General features: G+C 45.9%; 1 protein-coding gene across 3 annotated transcripts in view; it reads left to right on the top strand.

Annotated features, from left to right (window-relative positions):
- The window catches only part of kdm6al (lysine (K)-specific demethylase 6A, like), a 62968-nt gene that overhangs the window by 25324 nt on the left and 17077 nt on the right, over nucleotides 1–20567 (top strand). The window contains exons 12-23 of one of the 3 annotated variants that reach the window (XM_067458626.1): nucleotides 1930–2149; nucleotides 2406–2540; nucleotides 6231–6353; nucleotides 6459–6536; nucleotides 8505–8612; nucleotides 9716–10006; nucleotides 10169–11139; nucleotides 12768–12894; nucleotides 12982–13087; nucleotides 15360–15565; nucleotides 16396–16457; nucleotides 16539–16604. In XM_067458626.1, coding sequence (XP_067314727.1) covers nucleotides 1930–2149; nucleotides 2406–2540; nucleotides 6231–6353; nucleotides 6459–6536; nucleotides 8505–8612; nucleotides 9716–10006; nucleotides 10169–11139; nucleotides 12768–12894; nucleotides 12982–13087; nucleotides 15360–15565; nucleotides 16396–16457; nucleotides 16539–16604 — 2493 coding nt within the window. Of the gene's footprint in view, nucleotides 1–1929; nucleotides 2150–2405; nucleotides 2541–6230; nucleotides 6354–6458; nucleotides 6537–8504; nucleotides 8613–9715; nucleotides 10007–10168; nucleotides 11140–12767; nucleotides 12895–12981; nucleotides 13088–15359; nucleotides 15566–16395; nucleotides 16458–16529; nucleotides 16605–20567 lie in introns of all 3 variants that reach the window. The other 2 variants (XM_067458625.1, XM_067458627.1) reach the window with 2 other exon arrangements.

Raw genomic sequence — 20567 nt, 5'->3', positions numbered from 1 at the left:
CCGAAGGACGGTGCTCTTTGTCAGTATAGTGTCCCCATCGCTATACTGGGGCGTTAGGACCCACACAGACCACAGGGTGAGCGCCCCCTGCTGGCCTCACTAACACCTCTACCAGCAGCTCCTGGTTTTCCCAGTTGGTCTCCCATCCAGGTACTGGCCAGGCTCAGCCCTGCTTAGCTGCTTAGAGATGTTCTGCTTAAAGGGTCGTTCAGTCGGTCTGTGTTCTGAACTGCTGTGAGCTGCTGAAATAAGCCAATCAGAGCAGAGCTCAACATTAATATTCATGACTCTTCCAAATAAGGCAAAAACAGAGCATTACATCCTAGGGACAATTTATAGGGTTGTAAATGGACCTGTAAAACTGTCTCTGGACAATTATGGAACTTAAATAAGCCATACACCCTCTGTGTAGATATCAGAGAACAATTTAACATATTGATTCAAATCATTCTAGGGCACCTTTAAACATTTAGACTTAACTTTAACTTGGACTGTAACTCTGCTTCATGTAGTGTCCGCGGATCATCAGTGTTATTAATAACGCCACACAAACATTAGAGCCGGGCTTTAATCGCCGCCGTCTACATGAATAGTTGATGTTTGGACGCTCCTCACTTTACTCGTCCTCATTTCTCTTTTTCTTTATTAGGCTACATTGAATGTTTATCTCTGTTCTGCACCATAAGGGTTTGCAGATGGAAGATCATGTGATTCTGCGCTTTATTGTGCGATCTGACCCGAATGTTCAGCTCTAGTTTGATGCGTTAGGGTTGGGTTATAAAGTCAGAGAATAAAGGCTTCCGTTATTCTCTGTCCACCGGACGGGCATAAGCTGCGTGTACAGACCGGCTCGGAGGGTTGGGTGGCGTTCACGTGTGTGTGTGTGTGTGTGTGTGTGTGTGTGTAAGTGTGTGCGCCTGCGCGTGTGTGTGTGTCTGCGCATGTGTGTTCATTCACAGAGACTTCTAGTCTTCTTGCAGTTAAATATTCACACACTTGTCTACATCACCAGATGCGTCTCAGGTACAGATGATTTAAAGGGTTAGTTCATCCGAAAATTAAAAATGTCTGTCATTAACTCCTCTCCCTAATGTCGCTCCACACCCGTAAGACCTCCGTTCATCTTCACACACAGTTTAAGATATTTTATATTTAGTCCGAGAGCGTATGCAAGTGTATGCACACTATACTGTCCATGTCCAGAAAGGGAATAAAAACATCATCACAGTAGTCCATATGAGACATCAGTGGGTTAATTAGAGTCTCTTGAAGCATCCAAAATACATTTGGGTCCAAAAATAACAAAAACTACGACTTTATTCAGCATTGGCTTCTCTTCCGCGTTTGTGTTCAATCCTCAAATAAAGATTCAAACGGTTATGAGTCAGTGAATCGACTCATGATTCGGATCGCGTGTCAAACTGCTGAAATCACGAGACATTGGCGATCCGAATCATGAATAATATCAATAATAAAGTCGTAGTTTTTGTTATTTTTGGACCCAAATGTATTTTGGATGCTTCAAGAGACTCTAATTAACCCACTGATGTCTCATATGGACTACTGTGATGATGTTTTTATTCCCTTTCTGGACATGGACAGTATAGTGTGCATACACTTGCATACGCTCTCGGACTAAATATAAAATATCTTAAACTGTGTGTGAAGATGAACGGAGGTCTTACGGGTGTGGAGCGACATTAGGGAGAGGAGTTAATGACAGACATTTCATTTTCGGATGAACTAACCCTTTAATGTGGACTGGTGCTCAGTAGTGTCGGCGTAATTCGGTCGGTGCCCTTAAAGCTACAGAATTCGCGACCCAACCCTACTCTAACTCTTCATTTGCAGTTTTGCTGCTTTGTGTGTGATTAATCTCGTGTGTGTAGCGTGTGCTGGTTGATTAACCTGCTAGCGTGTGTGTCGTAGCGTGCTGTATCAGCAGCAGAATCAGCCCATGGATGCGCTGCAGGCCTATATCTGCGCGGTGCAGCTGGACCACAGCCACGCCGCGGCCTGGATGGACCTGGGCACGCTCTACGAGTCCTGCAACCAGCCGCAGGACGCCATCAAGTGCTACGTCAACGCCACGCGCAGCAAAGCCTGCTCCAACATGGCGGCGCTAGCGGCCCGCATCAAATACCTGCAGGTGAGAGGAGTCACGTGACCTGTGTGGGCTCCATACATGTTGTGAATATGTTCATATGTTAATTTGTGTCAGATTTCTTTCACCTCCATTCTCCGTTTGAATGCGTGAGAAAGTGATCTTTGGAGATGCCTTGACTGACCCAGGCCCTTTAAAGCTAGTCTGAAGGCATCAGGCCGCACTGCTAGTGTTTGATCTGTTCCGCCGCACGTCCTCAAGATGGCTGCTTACATGTCTTTTTCACGCGTTTTCGTCCTAGGCTCAGTTCTGTAACCTCCAACACAATAGTCTACAGAGTAAAAGTAAAATGCTTCCTAGTATTGAGGAAGCCTGGAGCCTCCCAATCCCAGCAGAGCTAACGTCCAGACAGGGTGTCCAGAGCACAGGCCAGCAGGTGAGACCAGATAGACACACACCCTTAGAAACGCCCCTCACACACACACACACACACACACACACGCACATGGCTCATCGGGCGTAACCACGCTCCTGCTCGCCGCGTCCTCTGCTCACAGTAACGAGTAGGGCTGTGCAATATATCGAAATTATCGGAATATCGCAAACGTACATATCGTAACGGCACGCAATATCTGAATGATTTTAATAGGCTACTTCAACATTGCAGAGAGTGTCTGCTTTAGGTTGGCATAGACTGGGCACTACGGTTACTTATGTGACTTAAAGGGTTAGTTCATCTGGAAATGAGATGTCTGTCATTAACTCCTCTCCCTAATGTCGCTCCACACCCGTAAGACCTCCGCTCATCTTCACACACAGTTTAAGATATTTTATAACAAAAATAACAAAAATTTATTCAGCATTGGCTTCTCTTCCGGGTTTGTGTTCAATCCTCAAATAAAGATTCAAACGGTTATGAATTGGCGAATTAGTGCCGGTCACTTTCAGAAGTTGTAGCGATGCTCTCTGTTCCCAGAAAAAAGGTTAAGCACAAATGGTATCATTCTCAGTTTTTTAATTTAAAAAAAATATATAATTTAAATAGATTTTACACACTAATAGCAATATTGTATCGCGTATCGAATATCGCATTATTTAACAAGGTACAGCATATCGCATTTTCTTCAATATCGCACAGCCCTTGTAGCGACTGGATTGTATTTCCGGATTGGAAGTATTTAGTTTTATTTTTCTAGATTTCCAAAAGCTGTGTGTTCTCCAGCGAGCCGATCAGTAGCGTGGTTTCAGTGCGTGGGCTTCAGTAGTGCAGCGCTACACAAACACACACCTGGGTCAAAAGTGTGTTTGATGCTGTAATGTTGCCATTTTTCCCCCAGAGTTGTGTTTGTGCTGTAGTCTTTAGTCCCTTTAGTCATTGCCCTCTAGTGTTGCAGTCTCACCACAAACACTGACGCAGTCCGGCTGTAGTAGTTCTTAGTCGAGTGAGTGAGTGTGTGTGTGTGTGTGTGTGTGTGTTTGTTCATGACAGTACAATGAGACGTTTTCCTCTCTCATTGATACTGATGCACTCACTCATTATAAGTGTTTTATATGATTTGTTTTTGCATCTTTTCTCTGTTGTTGTTTTGGATGGGTGGGGTGGGGGGCTGTAAATGTGCTTGCAGCTTTACTTATATATCACTTACGCATATCACACAAATATTTTTAAAGAGTTTGCGCAAAAGGGAGTGCAGTGTATCTTTGGAGCGCTTCGGTGTATTGATCTGATGCCTGTATTATTGAAACGATGCCCTGAGCGTAGTTCCGGTTTTCTGGATTTTTGTTGGTCTAATTCACTCTGTGCTTCTGTAGATATGGTTGATCAAACAGGGTCGTTACTGAATATTTACAGTGAGGAAAATAAGCATTTGAACACCCTGCTATTTTGCAAGTTCTCCCACTTAGAAAGCATGGAGGGTCTGATATTATCGTAGGTGCATGTCCACTGTGAGAGACAGAATCAAAACAAAAAAATCCAGAAATCACAATGTATGTTTTTTTAACTATTTATTTGTATGATGCTGCTGCACATAAGTATTGGAACACCTGAGAAAATCAATGTTAATATTTTGTACAGTAGCCTTTGTTTGTGTTTCCAGAGGTCAAGCATTTGCTGTAGTTTTTCTCCAGGTTTGCACTGCAGGAGGGATTCTGGCCCACACCTCCACACAGATCTCCTCTAGATCCGTCAGGTTTCTGGCCTGTCGCTGAGAAACACAGAGTTTGAGCTCCTCCAAAGATCCTCTATTGGGTTTAGGTCTGGAGACCGGCTAGGCCACGCCAGAACCTTGATATGCTTCTGACAGAGCCACTCCTCGGTTATCCTGGCTGAGCTTCGGGTTATTGTCATGTTGGAAGACCCAGCCTCGACCCATCTTCAATGCTCTAACTGAGAGAAGGAGGTTGTTCCCCTAAATCTCGCAATACATGGCCCCGGTCCTCCTCTCCTTAATACAGTGCAGTCGCCCTGTCCCATGTGCAGAAAAACACCCCACAGCATGATGCTGCCGCCCCCATGCTTCACAGTAGGGATGGTGTTCTTGGGATGGTACTCATCATTCTTCTTCCTCCGTCCGAACACGTTTAGTGGAATTATGACCAAAAAGTTCTATTTTAGTCTCATCTGACCACATGACTTTCTCCCATAACTCCTCTGGATCATCCAAATGGTCATTGGCAAACTTCAGACGGGCCTGGACATGTGCTGGTTTAAGGGGAACCGTCCGTGCCATGCAGGATTTCAAACCATGACGTCTTAGTGTATTACCAACAGTAACCTTGGAAAGGGTGGTCCCAGCTCTGCTCAGGTCATGGCCAGCTCCTCCGTGTAGTTTGGGCTGATTTCTCACCTTAGGATCATTGAGACCCACGAGGTGAGATCTGGAGCCCCAGTCTGAGGGAGACTGACAGTCATGTTTAGCTTCTTCCATTTTCTAATGATTGCTCCAGCAGTGGACCTTTTTTCACTGAGCTGCTTGGCCATTTCCCCGGAGCCCTTTCCAGCCTTGTGGAGGAGTGTGAGTGTGTCTCGTGTCTTTGGACAGCTCTTTGGTCTTGGCCATGTTAGTAGTTGGACTCTTGCTGACTGTATGGGGTGGACAGGTGTCTTTATCAGCTAACGGCCTCAAACAGGAGCATCTAATGTAGGATAATAAATGGAGTGGAGGTGGACATCTTAAAGGCAGACTAACAGGTCTCTGAGGGTCAGAACTCTAGCGGATAGACAGGTGTTCAAATACTTATGTGCAGCTGTATCAGACAAATTAAATAGTTAAAAAATCATACATTGTGATTTCTGGATTTTTTTTTATAGATAATGTCTCTCAGAGTGGACATGCACCTACGGTGACAATTTCAGACCAATTTTCCAGACCTTCCGATTTTTTTAATATACTTTTTTTACAAGAAGAAAAGAAAAACAGACAGACAGACCAAGGGACATCATGCACACTTATCGTAGATTAACAGAAGCGCTCAACATCATGTAAAACAGAAGAGGGGAAAAAAAAAGAAAAGGGGAAAATTTTAAATAAAGGTAAATAAATTAACAAAGGCATATCCATCTCATTTTGTATTCAGATAAAATATAAATCTTTCCCAGTATGCTTCACATTTCTTTCTGACATGTCTCAGAGAGAAAGTCAAATGTTCCATGACATAAATAACCTTAACTATTGCTATCCATTCATTTTCTGGGAATCTTTGCTTAGCCATTTCCTAATTATTGCTTTCTTGCTACCTGCTAAAAGTATTTGTAACAAATATCTGTTTTTCTCAGTCCCATTGGTAGATTTCCTAAATATATAACACTGAAAATAAATTCCAGCTCTGAGCCGAATATTGTCCTAATTACCTTCACCATCTCTATCCAATACAAAGAAATAATAGGGCATCCCCAAAAGATATGGAAGTGACCAGCAGACATATTACCGCACATTCTCCAACACTGCCCATGTTAATGGAGGAATATTGAAGAACTTCTTATACAAGTATTGACTGAGCAAATACAGTTTGACCCTCACTTCACTGGGTTAGGTGCAGATGTGTTCAGTCTATGTCTCTCTCAGGCGTGTAAAGCTCAGATGTGTGTTCACGTGTGTGTGTGTGTGTGTGTGATCTCCCTCAGGCATGTAAAGCTCAGCCCGCTCATGGCTCCGCTCAGTCGCTGCCTCCTCACATCAGTCCGCTGGGTCAGGGGGACGGTCGGTCCAGTCCAGCCAAGAGGAAGAGGACCGCTAGTCCAGCCAAGGTTTGGGCTGCTTATTCTGCTCATGGTATAATGGCTGATATAATGGCCGCTGTAATGATAATGGCTGATATAATGGTGGTCTGTGTGTCTTCATGTTACTCTCAGAGCTCCACTGAGCCGTGGTCCAACAGCTCAGCACAGACACAAACTCCAAACTGGTACCTGTCTCCTCAGAAGCTGCAGGTGAGTGCCGTGAACACTGGCCACTCGGCAAAACATGCTCTTCTTACTCACTCAAATTACTCGTGATTTTGTCTTTTCCAGTCTAAATATCTAACAATTCTTAAATCAAGATGCATTTATTAGATCAGTAAAATGACATGAGATATTTTCTCTTGTTTTGTTGAAAATAAAATCTAAATGAAGTGAGTTTTTGCCTAAAACACCTAAAACAGGCAAAATGATCTGCCAATGGGGTGAGAAAAAATAATCTTGTTTCTTGTTTCCGTCCCGAACAGAAATACCGTAGTTCCTCAAATAAAGAACGGGGCCTTTATTTACCTAAACTGCAGAAGGGAACAGGCTTTTATTAGGGGCGGGCCTGTATTTCTAATTTCATCAGAAATCTGCTCTAATATGATTTCTGAGCTGTGCGGTGTCCAGAATAATAATCCTCCGCTGTGTGTTAATAGGCCAGAGGAGAACTGAGTCTGGTTTCTCTAAGGTTTATTTTTCTCCATCATGCCCTGATGGAGTTTCGGTTCCTTTGGTCGCCTTTGGCTTGGCTTGCTCAGTTGGGGACACTAACATTATGATCAGAGTTATTCAACTAAATATACAAATAACATTAATGTATTAGGTCTTATTTAATTCCATAAACTATAATACTGATCTGCCAGCATTGTCTCTCTATGATAAATTAAAATAAGCTGATAACATCACTGTTTACTCCAGAACGACTGTACAGCCCAATCTAATTCTGCTGCAGTATTGTCCTGTTTAACACTGAAGCTGCTCTGACACAATCGCCGTTGGAGAAGAGCGATAGAAATAAAGATGATCTATCATTTTGACATGTAGGCATTTTATCTTTATGTACACAATAAAATACTGCACGTTTGATTTTAGCACTTTAAAACCCGTTTTCAAAAGTTAAAGGCCCCCGCGCCCCTAACAGCCATAATTAGTGTCCTGTTTTTAATGTTCATGGCCGTATGGACTCCAGCATGCGTTGTTTGGAGCAGCGTGTCCTAATCTGCTTCAGCACACCTGCCTGGAAGCTTGCAGTGATCCTGAAGGCCTGATTGGCTGGTTCAGCTGTGGATAGATCTGGAGCAGGATTGGCCTCCTGTGGTTTCGATATCATGATTTTGCACATTTTGGTATATTCTGCTGTTCCGAGGTTCACCGCTAGGTGGCAGTGCGCTACACAAACTGACCCGAAACTGGCAAATGTGACAACATAGACGAACACAATGGATAAAGCAGTCGAATCTCACTCAGAATGCCCAAAACGAATTGAGTAGAAGAATAATTTGTAATTACTTTGTTTATAAAACTGATGAAGAACCATCAGACCTAGCCAAGCATTTGACTTTAAGACTAAAGAGGTCGACAGGCTAGTGAATCATTAAAACCATCTAATTTAGACATTTATTTTCTTTTATCACTGATCAATGCACACCCATAACATGAGATCGAATATCAAAATCTCCAGGGTTAGTTTCAACCTTTAGATCTCATAATGTTTGCACGCATAGGCTACTATTTCACTTACATTCACGTTAGAAATAACCGGCTGTGTTTATGTGAATACTCACTAAAGACGGACAATTTTGAGAGATTTTTGCTGAAGTTATTTATTAAGTTTTCGAATGACTGATTTGATGTGATCATCTTGTTGATTAATTTACTAATAAACATTTGTGGTAATTTCCCATTTTCCAAACTCAAAACTTGCATAATTGTACTCCTTCTCACGTTATACCGGCGCCAATATCAGACCGTGTGGTGTCGATTTAACATCGGTACTTTGGTATTAGATTGTGTTACCGTACCGAAGCCAGAATTGTGGTTTCGAGCCATCCCCATTCTCTTCTGAAGAAGTGTTGATGTGGCGTCGCTGCCCATTATTGCAGGTCTCGAGCTGAAGACTGATGATGAATATGAATATGTCTTCTTAACTCAGCTGTTCTCTGCTCTTCCTCCCAGTTGCTGGAACAGTTGCGAGCCAATCGGACGAGCCTAAAGCCGGTTCAGCTGCAGATGTTGGAGCAGTTGGAGGCTCAGCTGTCAGCCATGCACCTGCACCAGCAACAGGTACGCCACAACCAGCTTCCACAAAACCTTCTGAAGGAAAACTGGGTTTATAAATCTTCCAACTCATGCACTGCAAAAAATGCTCTTTTTACTTAGTATTTTTTTTCTTCTTTTTAGTTAACATAACTTAAAAATCTACATTAAAAAACGATTACTAGACAAGTAAAAAATATTGTTTTGTTTTGGGAAAAAATAACTCAAAATAAAGAGAGTTTTTGCTTAAAATAAGATAAATAATCTGCCAATGGGGTGAGATAAATAATCTTGTTTTCTGTTTGAATTAAGATTATTTTTCTCACCCCATTGGCAGATTATTTATCTTATTTTAAGCAAAAACTCTCTTCATTTTGATTTATTTTCCCCCAAAACAAGACAATTACTTTTGCTTGTCTAGTAAATACTTCTTGTTTTAAGAACTTTTAGATGTTTGGACTAGAAACAAGACAAAAAGCCTCCCATACACACACACAGTGATCTAAATTCAAAATGTTGGTGTCATTTTACAGGAAACCCTTTGAAGTATAGGTTTTCTGAGCTGTAATAAACCCATAATGAGGTCATAATAAAGTGTGTAACTCAGGCCCTGTGTGGTCTAGGGCCCATGCCTAGAACTGTCTGAGTTCAATTTTCGTGTAAATCGGACCAAAGGCCTTTGAGGAGAGAAATGGCGGAAAAATTAGCCAAGGAATAAAAAGAAAAAATAATTTTGTTTCTACCTATTAGTGTTCAAAAGCTAATAATAAACATGAGTGAAACTTTGGACAGTTGGTGGGGCTAAAGGGAATGATTTAGAGACTCCAAATGTGGTGTGGTTACTAACTGCAGTGACCTCCATCAGTGTACCAAATGTCATAACTTTCCCTCAGTCTTATGGGCTGCCGTAGACTTCAGTGGCGGAATAATAATAATAATAAATGTAACGATTTCCAGAGGGGCTCCGCACCTTCAGTGCTCGTCTCCTAATGACACTAACATTTTGAACTTAGAGACCACTGTATGTGTGTGTGGGAAGCTTTTCAATTTGGGTCGGCCAAATCCAGGCGGAAATCCCCAAAATGGTCCCAGATCTTCAGAGGTTAACAGTTTGTAATGTTTTCCTCCAGATAAGGCAGAACTCTTCTGGCCCGACCCGCCTCTGCCTCCCCAACGGCCCCATGCCGGCTCACCCTGGCCCCCGAGGTCCCGCCCTGCGGCCCCCATGCATCGCTCCACCGCTGGCCAATGGGCCGCTTCCTCCCAGTCCTGGCTCCGCCCCTCAGACCCCCACAGTCGGCAATAATCACAGGCCAGGGGCCGGAGCCAATGGAGATGTGCCTTACCTGCTCCCCAACACACTACCTCACAACTGCACAAGCCCAGGAGACGCATGGAAGAGCCAGCATCTGCACGCTCAGGTGCACACACACACACACTCTCACTCATACAAAAATAATTACAAAATTCTGTCTTTGAACTTCATGGGAGGATCATAAGCAAAAAATCGTATGCATCTCCTTATTTGCCCACGTTTGTCTTCAGGAAGTGTTCATGCCTGTTCTGTCTTCCTCCTGATTTAGGGGCTTCAGAAAGTTCCAGGTTCGCATTGGGCTGGTCCTAATGGAGAACGGACTCTCTCTTCCAGTGGCTCGGCCGACGGCCATCACAATCAGGTTGGACATTCCTCCACGAGTCCCTCGGAGCCAGCTGTCAATCATCTGTCCTCCACGCCCCCCCCTGCATCTTCCTCACCACAAACGGCTACCTCAGGTGCTGCCCTGCGCACCGGCCTGACCAAAGAGAGCGCCGCCCTGCAGGCCAACGGCTCCACTGCCACGGGCCACCACAGCCCCGCCCACACGCCTCCATCCGCAGACAATCTGGAGAATCCCTCTAACCACGCCCACCCTGACTCTAACCACGCCCACCCCGGCTCCACCGCGAGCTCCAACCATGCCCACCCCGACTCCAACCACGCCCACCCCAACTCTAACCACGCCCACCCCGGCTCCACCGCAAGCTCTAACCACGCCCACCCCGGCTCTACCGCAAGCTCTAACCACGCCCACCCCGGCTCCACCGCGAGCTCTAACCACACCCACCCCGGCTCCACCGCAAGCACTAACCACCCCCACCCCGGCTCTACCACGAACTCTGACCATGCCCACCCCGGCTCCAATCACGCCCACCCCGGCTCTACCACAAACTCTGACCTCGCCCACCCCGGCTCCACCTCAACCTCTGACCACGCCCACCCTGGCTCTAACCACGCCCACCCCGGCTCCACCATGAGCTCTGACCACGCCCACCCCAGCTCCACCGCCTCTTCTCCCGCCTCCGCCCTCTCCACCTCGTCCCCGTCCCCAAGCCTCCAGCCGCCGGCAGTTAATGGGAGTGGAGGTGGAGCGTGTTCGGAAGACTCGCGGAGCCCGCTGAAGCTGGAGCCGGAGCCGGAGCTGGTCATTAAAGCCGCCGCTCCGCCCAGAACACAACACTCCTCCTCCACCGTCTCCATCTACCCCACATCCACAGACGTCCTGAAAGCCTGCAGGTACGACACCCTCTTCTGGACCCTTGCTTTTTTAAATTGGTTCCATAAAAAGGTAGGCTTGTCTAATAGGAATCTGAAGTATATTTGTTTACCTCTTGACTAACTGCTATTTAAAGGGTTAGTTCAGCCAAAAATGTAAATTGTGTTTGCCCAATTGGCACTAAGGGGCCTAAAGTGTGCCAAGAAAACATCCCCCACACCATTACACCACCACCACCAGCCTGCACAGTGGGAACAAGCCATGATGGATCCATGTTCTCATTCTGTTTACGCCAAATTCTGACTCTACCATCTGAATGGCTCAACAGAAATCGAGACTCATCAGACCAGGCGACATTTTTCCAGTCTTCAGCTGTCCAATTTTGGTGAGCTGGTGCAAACTGTCGCCTCTTTTCACGTGACCCATAAAGGCACTAAAGACGTCATTATAAAGCCCATCTCACTACAGCGGCTCTACAATCATTTTGTAAAACAAAACAAAGCTTCGAACCGTTATGACTCAGTGAATCGTGAATCGATTCATAATTCGGATTGCCAATATCACGTGATTTCAACAGTTTGACACGCGATCTGAAACGCTGATTCGATATTAAGATCTGAGGCTCCAGGAAGCTTTGTTCTGAAATCGGCCATCACTATATAAGTCGTTATTTAGTGTTTTTTGCGCACTAACTCTATTCTGGCCTCTTCATAAATGATTGTAGAGCCGCTGTAGTGAGATGGGCTTTGTAACGACGTCTTTAGTGCCTTTATGGGTCTTGAGAGAGGAAATGACATTGGTGTCAATGAAGGCCTTTCTGAGCCATCGGATTTCAACACTAATATCTTCATCTGTGTGTGAAGATGAGCGGAGGTCTGACGGCTGGCCAACCACAGGAGGAATTAATCACACTATTTACATTACTGGCTGAACTAAAAATGCTTTAATGTGATTAACTAAAGTTTTTCATTAATCATGATCTCTGAGCTAAGCATGTTCATGTCTTCTTCAAAATAGCTTGCAGGTAAAGGGTTAGACCCCAGAATCGGCCAATCACAGCACATGAATTCTGTTCATGGCATATTTGTGAAAGGACGTAAATCCATACTGATTCATGTACCATAGCTTTATCCATAGATAATAAAGATTTTTTATAAACACAGAAAACATCATGATCATGTTTAATACACCATAAGTCATGATGATGTACTCATCTTAAATAATGTTTTAATTAAGGTGTTGTGAAGTCATGAATGAAAGACTTGAACTCCTGTTCGATCCTGATTATTAATGAGATATTAATGCACAATTACCTTAAAACTCAAATACCCACACATGCGTGGGAAAGCGGATCACAACTTTGAGATTGTTTATACACACACACACACACTTATATTCTGAAGCGCTTGAATGATGTCACGTTGCACTGGCTCAAACAAATGCAGGCAAACCACCGCGCGAGAGTTTGATCTGTAACTATTACAAGGCATTTTGATTAGTTGTAATGTTGGTGTCGATGCCTAATGTCTGCTGCTGTCGATGCCTAATGTCTGCTGGTGTCGATGCCTAATGTCTGCTGCTGTCGATGCCTAATGTCTGCTGCTGTCGATGCCTAATGTCTGCTGCTGTCGATGCCTAATGTTTTCAGGAATGTTGGTAAGAATGGCGTTTGGAGCAGCCGTGTTCTGACCCGCTGCCCTCCACCCCGCCTCCCGCCTCCCCCCGCTCCACCGCTGGCTAAAGACAAGCTCAACCCGCCCACACCCAGCATCTACGTGAGTCACACACACCTGGCCCTGCACACATGTAGCACTGCATGTGATTGACACGGATTTATAAGTGTGTGTGTGTGTGTGTTTCAGCTGGAGAATAAAAGAGACGCCTTCTTCCCACCACTGCACCAGTTCTGCACCAACCCGTCCAACCCAGTCACGGTCATCCGCGGCCTCGCCGGAGCCCTCAAACTAGGTCAGAGCGCGACCCTTTAGCCTCACACACACGCTCACACACACACACTCACATGCTCACTCTTACACACACACACACACACACACCAACACACTCACTCTCATGCTCACTCTCACACACACCAACAAACTCACACACGTTCACTCTCACACATACACACACACACACACACACACACACACACACACACACACACACACACACACACGATCACCTGAAAGGCCAAATGTGGATTCTTGGTGGGAGCGACGCACTTCTCTGCAGTTTCCATGGCAACTAAAAAAACAGAATAAAACTTGCTTTGCCGTCCATTGTTGAAAATATTTCAAGGACGTTCGTCTGGTTTGCAGAATCCTGTGATTTACGGCTCGCGCTCGTGATATAAAGCCGGCTCTCTGGACTCACTGCCACGCTATCAGAGCTGATTTTATCGCCTTTTTAACTTTAATAAATGCATTTGACAGATGCCTTTATCCAGAATGAGTTATTAAAGCTCTTCTCGACCTGAAGCTCAACGAGAGTTGTTATTGTTTCATCCCATGGATAACATCAGCATAAGATCTGATGCAGAGCGGATCTGTAAAGGGGTCATATAATGCCATTTTTGGCCAAGTTAATGATTCTTTAGTGTCTAAATGAAAAGTTTGAAATGTACTTTAATTAAATTCTTCTTAGTGTTGTAAGAAAACACTTTTTTTTCAAACAGCTCTGTTTTCACCAAGCCACCAGTGCATGCGACTTTAAATGCTAATGAGCTTTGCTCGCCCCGCCCCTCTGCTCACGTGGAGTGTTGCCTTGACAACAGTTATGGGGGATATTTTGGAGAAAGAATGGCAACGGGAGTCTCTGAGGACACGTCTCTGCAACCGTATCAAGAACGAGATGACGGCCCCAACGAAGCTCAACAATTAAGGCTCGAACAGGACGTTTCTGAATGGCTGGTTAACGTAATGTCACCCTGATCTAGGGTAAGGTTAGCGTAGTGAGATACGAATGCTGTGTTTACGGATGTATACGTTACACCTAATGCCAATAAAAACGTTTTATCGGTAAATGTAGGCTTGTCAGTGCTGCTTAACGTTATCAATGGAGTGTGATAACTGTTACAACATGATTTATTTATTTTATTGACAGTAACAGACACCGTTATAAACCATCTACAAAAGTGATCTTAGTGTAGTGTTACCACGTCCACATTAACTTCACCTCCAGCGTACTCAGTTTGTAATAACAATAACCATAGCGCGCTGTTCATTATAAAGTGGGATTATAAATGATATAGAGAACGTCATGCATAGAAAGCATGCTGTAATGTAATTTAACTTACTCACTTTAGCCGCAATCATAGTGAAGCATGCAAGTGTTTGAAACTACACTCACTTCTTCTGGAGGGGCAGCAGGAACACGAATCGCTGGTACAGATCTTTATTCAGGAGCAGCTTCTTAGCCAAACCTGCTTCATACTGACCCTCGTTTATAAAGCAATCTGGGGACAAATGCTTTGCGCAGACATGAATGGATGGACGTTGTTCGGGGGGAATATTCCCTTCGAAAACTAAACTTCAGCGGTTCGGATTGAGGAACATCAGTGACTGCCGTGTTTATCACCACACCCACAAACAGAACACCCAATCGCTGAGACTCCAGTCTGCTCCAGCACATCAACAATGGCGGACTGTGAGCTCGCTCAGGGCAGGTCTGAGGTGAAACGCTGCTGTCAATCAACAGTTGTGGGCGGGGCTTGTGTGATGTCACACGGTCGAACGGCTCGATTTGAGACAGGAGAAAACATAAGGAGATTAACAAAAAAACACTGGATACATTTTTATGATTATAGGATGGTTGTGTACAGGCACTGCCAACACACTTTTACAATACATACAATCAGCTTGTTAAAGTGCATGTAGCATTATATGACCCCTTTAAAGCAGTGGTTCCCAGCAAGGGTCTTTAAGATGAGCTAGTAAGATGAGTTTTCTTTTTATTTCTTTAATTTTTTTTGAGGATGTTTATCGTTTACACGGACACTTCGTTTTACAGACGGTGTATTTATAGGCACTGGAGCTGATCATGATTGTCTGTAGGGCTTGAGATGAATCTCTCTCTCTCTCTCTCTCTCTCTCTCTCTCTCTCTCTCTCTCTCTCTCTCTCTCTCTCTCTCTCTCTCTCTCTCTCCCTCTCTCCCCCTCTCCCCCTCTCCCTCTCTCCCTCTCTCCCCCTCTCCCCCTCTCCCTCTCTCCCTCTCTCCCCCTCTCCCCCTCTCCCTCTGTAGACTTGGGCCTGTTCTCCACGAAGACGCTAGTGGAGGCTAACCCAGAGCACCTGGTGGAGGTGCGAACGCAGTTGAGTCAGCCGGCGGATGAGAACTGGGACGCTAGCGGCCTGAGGAAGCAGTGGCGGTGCGAGAGCAGCCGATCCTACACCACCATCGCCAAATACGCTCAGTACCAGGCTGCATCCTTCCAGGAGTCACTGCGGGTAAGAGTCGCTAACCCTAATCTAATCTAACCTAACGCTAATCTTGCCTAATCTAACCCTAACGCTAACCCTAACCTATTCTAACCTAACCCTTCCAGGAGTCGCTGCGGGTAAGAGTCGCTAACCCTAACCCTTACCCTCCATTCGCTAGCAGACAACAGTAAAGTGCTCGCTAGCAGACGACAGTAAAGCGCTCGCTAGCAGACCACAGTAAAGCGCTCGCTAGCAGACCACAGTAAAGCGCTCGCTAGCAGACCACAGTAAAGCGCTCGCTAGCAGACGACAGTAAAGCACTCGCTAGCAGACGACAGTAAAGCGCTCGCTAGCAGACGACAGTAAAGCGCTCGCTAGCAGACGACAGTAAAGCGCTCGCTAGCAGACGACAGTAAAGCGCTCGCTAGCAGACGACAGTAAAGCGCTCGCTAGCAGACGACAGTAAAGCGCTCGCTAGCAGACGACAGTAAAGCGCTCGCTAGCAGACGACAGTAAAGCGCTCGCTAGCAGACGACAGTAAAGCGCTCGCTAGCAGACGACAGTAAAGCGCTCGCTAGCAGACGACAGTAAAGCGCTTGCTAGCAGACGACAGTAAAGCGCTCGCTAGCAGACCACAGTAAAGCGCTCGCTAGCAGACGACAGTAAAGCGCTCGCTAGCAGACGACAGTAAAGCGCTCGCTAGCAGACCACAGTAAAGCGCTCGCTAGCAGACGACAGTAAAGCGCTCGCTAGCAGACCACAGTAAAGCGCTCGCTAGCCGACCACAGCAAAGCGCTCGCTAGCAGGCGACAGTAAAGCGCTAAAGCAGTGATGGAGCTGTGACTGTGTGCTTTCAGGAGGAGAATGAGAAGAAGGGCCAGAAGGAGCTTTCGGACTCTGAAATAGCGGCGTCTGAAACGTGAGTTTGACTCGCCTAATAACTGATGATGCTTTGCTGCAAACCTGCGCTAACTCTGCTCATTCTGCTCAGGGTTTCCAGGAGGCGGAAAGCTCCTTTCAAACAAGTCAAGTTTGGGACCAACATCGACGTGTCTGATGAGAAGAAGTGAGTCTCGGGAGAAAATGGTTCCCCTTTGTGTTTTTCTGTATATTGTAAGTGATTTATAACAAGTATTATCGGGTCGCAGTGTGTCTGTATGTGACGTCAAACTGAGAACAGGCCAGTTTCTGTGCACTGGGACACACACACACACACACAGTAGTGGGAAGCTCGGATCATTTTACTGTCTCAAATTCCAGCAAAATGAACGAATCCTCGTTTTCAGATTTCTCAAAATGGTAAAACTTTTTTCTAGGTAACTACACAAGTTCAGAAAAAACGAGGGTAGACTGGGGACTCGGTAATTAACATTTAAAATGAGAGACTGAGAGAGGGAAAAAAGCCATTTAAGATTGTATTGAGCTGTAATATGTCTCGGGTTCGAGTCCCCATAGGCTGAAGGCAGAAACAGTTCATCTCTCGAGTCTTCGGGTTCGAGTCCCCATAGGCTGAAGGCAGAAACAGTTTATCTCTCGAGTCTTCGGGTTCGAGTCCCCGTAGGCTGAAGGCAGAAACAGTTTATCTCTCGAGTCTTCGGGTTCGAGTCCCCGTAGGCTGAAGGCAGAAACAGAAAAGATTAGTTCATCTCTCGAGTCTTCGGGTTCGAGTCCCCATAGGCTGAAGGCAGAAACAGTTCATCTCTCGAGTCTTCGGGTTCGAGTCCCCATAGGCTGAAGGCAGAAACAATTCATCTCTCGAGTCTTCGGGTTCGAGTGCCCATAGGCTGAAGGCAGAAACAATTCATCTCTCGAGTCTTCGGGTTCGAGTCCCCATAGGCTAAAGGCAGAAACAGAAAAGATTAGTTCATCTCTCGAGTCTTCGGGTTCGAGTCCCCATAGGCTGAAGGCAGAAACAATTCATCTCTCGAGTCTTCGGGTTCGAGTCCCCATAGGCTGAAGGCAGAAACAGTTAATCTCTCGAGTCTTCGGGTTCGAGTCCCCATAGGCTGAAGCCAGAAACAGAAAAGATTAGTTCATCTCTCGAGTCTTCGGGTTCGAGTCCCCATAGGCTGAAGGCAGAAACAGTTCATCTCTCGAGTCTTCGGGTTCGAGTCCCCATAGGCTGAAGGCAGAAACAATTCATCTCTCGAGTCTTCGGGTTCGAGTGCCCATAGGCTGAAGGCAGAAACAATTCATCTCTCGAGTCTTCGGGTTCGAGTCCCCATAGGCTAAAGGCAGAAACAGAAAAGATTAGTTCATCTCTCGAGTCTTCGGGTTCGAGTCCCCATAGGCTGAAGGCAGAAACAATTCATCTCTCGAGTCTTCGGGTTCGAGTCCCCATAGGCTGAAGGCAGAAACAGTTAATCTCTCGAGTCTTCGGGTTCGAGTCCCCATAGGCTGAAGCCAGAAACAGAAAAGATTAGTTCATCTCTTGAGTCTTCGGGTTCGAGTCCCCATAGGCTGAAGGCAGAAACAGTTCATCTCTCAAGTCTTCGGGTTCGAGTGCCCATAGGCTGAAGCCAGAAACAGAAAAGATTAGTTCATCTCTCGAGTCTTCGGGTTCGAGTCCCCATAGGCTGAAGGCAGAAACAATTCATCTCTCGAGTCTTCGGGTTCGAGTCCCCATAGGCTGAAGGCAGAAACAGTTCATCTCTCGAGTCTTCGGGTTCGAGTCCCCATAGGCTGAAGCCAGAAACAGAAAAGATTAGTTCATCTCTCGAGTCTTCGGGTTCGAGTCCCCATAGGCTGAAGGCAGAAACAATTCATCTCTCGAGTCTTCGGGTTCGAGTCCCCATAGGCTGAAGGCAGAAACAGTTAATCTCTCGAGTCTTCGGGTTCGAGTCCCCATAGGCTGAAGGCAGAAGCAGAAAAGATTAGTTCATCTCTCGAGTCTTCGGGTTCGAGTGCCCGTAGGCTGAAGGCAGAAACAGTTCATCTCTCGAGTCTTCGAGTCCCCATAGGCTAAAGGCAGAAACAGTTCATCTCTCGAGTCTTCGGGTTCGAGTCCCCATAGGCTGAAGGCAGAAACAGTTCATCTCTCGAGTCTTCGGGTTCGAGTCCCCATAGGCTGAAGGCAGAAACAATTCATCTCTCGAGTCTTCGGGTTCGAGTGCCCATAGGCTGAAGGCAGAAACAATTCATCTCTCGAGTCTTCGGGTTCGAGTCCCCATAGGCTAAAGGCAGAAACAGTTAATCTCTCGAGTCTTCGGGTTCGAGTCCCCATAGGCTGAAGGCAGAAACAGTTAATCTCTCGAGTCTTCGGGTTCGAGTCCCCATAGGCTGAAGGCAGAAACAGTTCATCTCTCAAGTCTTCGGGTTCGAGTGCCCATAGGCTGAAGCCAGAAACAGAAAAGATTAGTTCATCTCTCGAGTCTTCGGGTTCGAGTCCCCATAGGCTGAAGGCAGAAACAATTCATCTCTCGAGTCTTCGGGTTCGAGTCCCCATAGGCTGAAGGCAGAAACAGTTCATCTCTCGAGTCTTCGGGTTCGAGTCCCCATAGGCTGAAGCCAGAAACAGAAAAGATTAGTTCATCTCTCGAGTCTTCGGGTTCGAGTCCCCATAGGCTGAAGGCAGAAACAATTCATCTCTCGAGTCTTCGGGTTCGAGTCCCCATAGGCTGAAGGCAGAAACAGTTCATCTCTCGAGTCTTCGGGTTCGAGTCCCCATAGGCTGAAGGCAGAAACAGTTAATCTCTCGAGTCTTCGGGTTCGAGTCCCCATAGGCTGAAGGCAGAAACAGAAAAGATTAGTTCATCTCTCGAGTCTTCGGGTTCGAGTGCCCATAGGCTGAAGGCAGAAACAGTTCATCTCTCGAGTCTTCGAGTCCCCATAGGCTGAAGGCAGAAACAGTTAATCTCTCGAGTCTTCGGGTTCGAGTCCCCATAGGCTAAAGGCAGAAACAGTTCATCTCTCGAGTCTTCGGGTTCGAGTCCCCATAGGCTAAAGGCAGAAACGGTTAATCTCTCGATTCTTCGGGTTCGAGTCCCCATAGGCTGAAGGCAGAAACAGAAAAGATTAGTTCATCTCTCGAGTCTTCGGGTTCGAGTGCCCATAGGCTGAAGGCAGAAACAGAAAAGATTAGTTCATCTCTCGATTCTTCGGGTTCGAGTCCCCATAGGCTGAAGGCAGAAACAGAAAAGATTAGTTCATCTCTCGAGTCTTCGGGTTCGAGTCCCCGTAGGCTGAATGCAGAAACGGAAAAGATTAGTTCATCTCTCGAGTCTTCGGGTTCGAGTCCCCGTAGGCTGAAGGCAGAAACAGAAAAGATTAGTTCATCTCTCGGGTCTTCGGGTTCGAGTCCCCATAGGCTGAAGGCAGAAACAGTTCATCTCTCGAGTCTTCGAGTTCGAGTCCCCGTAGGCTGAATGCAGAAACAGAAAAGATTAGTTCATCTCTCGAGTCTTCGAGTTCGAGTCCCCATAGGCTGAAGGCAGAAACAGAAAAGATTAGTTCATCTCTCGAGTCTTCGGGTTCGAGTCCCCATAGGCTGAAGGCAGAAACAGTTCATCTCTCGAGTCTTCGGGTTCGAGTCCCCATAGGCTGAAGGCAGAAACAGTTCATCTCTCGAGTCTTCGGGTTCGAGTCCCTGTAGGCTGAAGGCAGAAACAGTTCATCTCTCGAGTCTTCGGGTTCGAGTCCCCATAGGCTGAAGGCAGAAACAGTTCATCTCTCGAGTCTTCGGGTTCGAGTCCCCATAGGCTGAAGGCAGAAACAGTTCATCTCTCCAGTCTTCGGGTTCGTGTCCCCAAAGGCTGAATGCAGAGCATCATCTCTCGAGTCTTCGGGTCTGACTCGGAGTCTCGTTCTTTTGTTACATTACCGCTTCCTGGTTCAGTGTCTTGTAACATATACAACATAACAGTTGTATTATTGACTGCATGTTGTAATATGTTTATTACTATAAAATCATCAGAAAATATGGGCAATTACCTTTTATTATGCCTATCCATTCTGACCAACCCAATGTGTCCAGGAGTCATAGGGAAATTATTATACTAGATAAAAAAACTGAACTTAACAGACAAAACTA

Source organism: Pseudorasbora parva, chromosome 12 (assembly GCF_024679245.1).
Source record: "Pseudorasbora parva isolate DD20220531a chromosome 12, ASM2467924v1, whole genome shotgun sequence".
NCBI lineage: Eukaryota > Metazoa > Chordata > Actinopteri > Cypriniformes > Gobionidae > Pseudorasbora > Pseudorasbora parva.
This window is presented reverse-complemented; position numbering and strand designations above follow the sequence as displayed.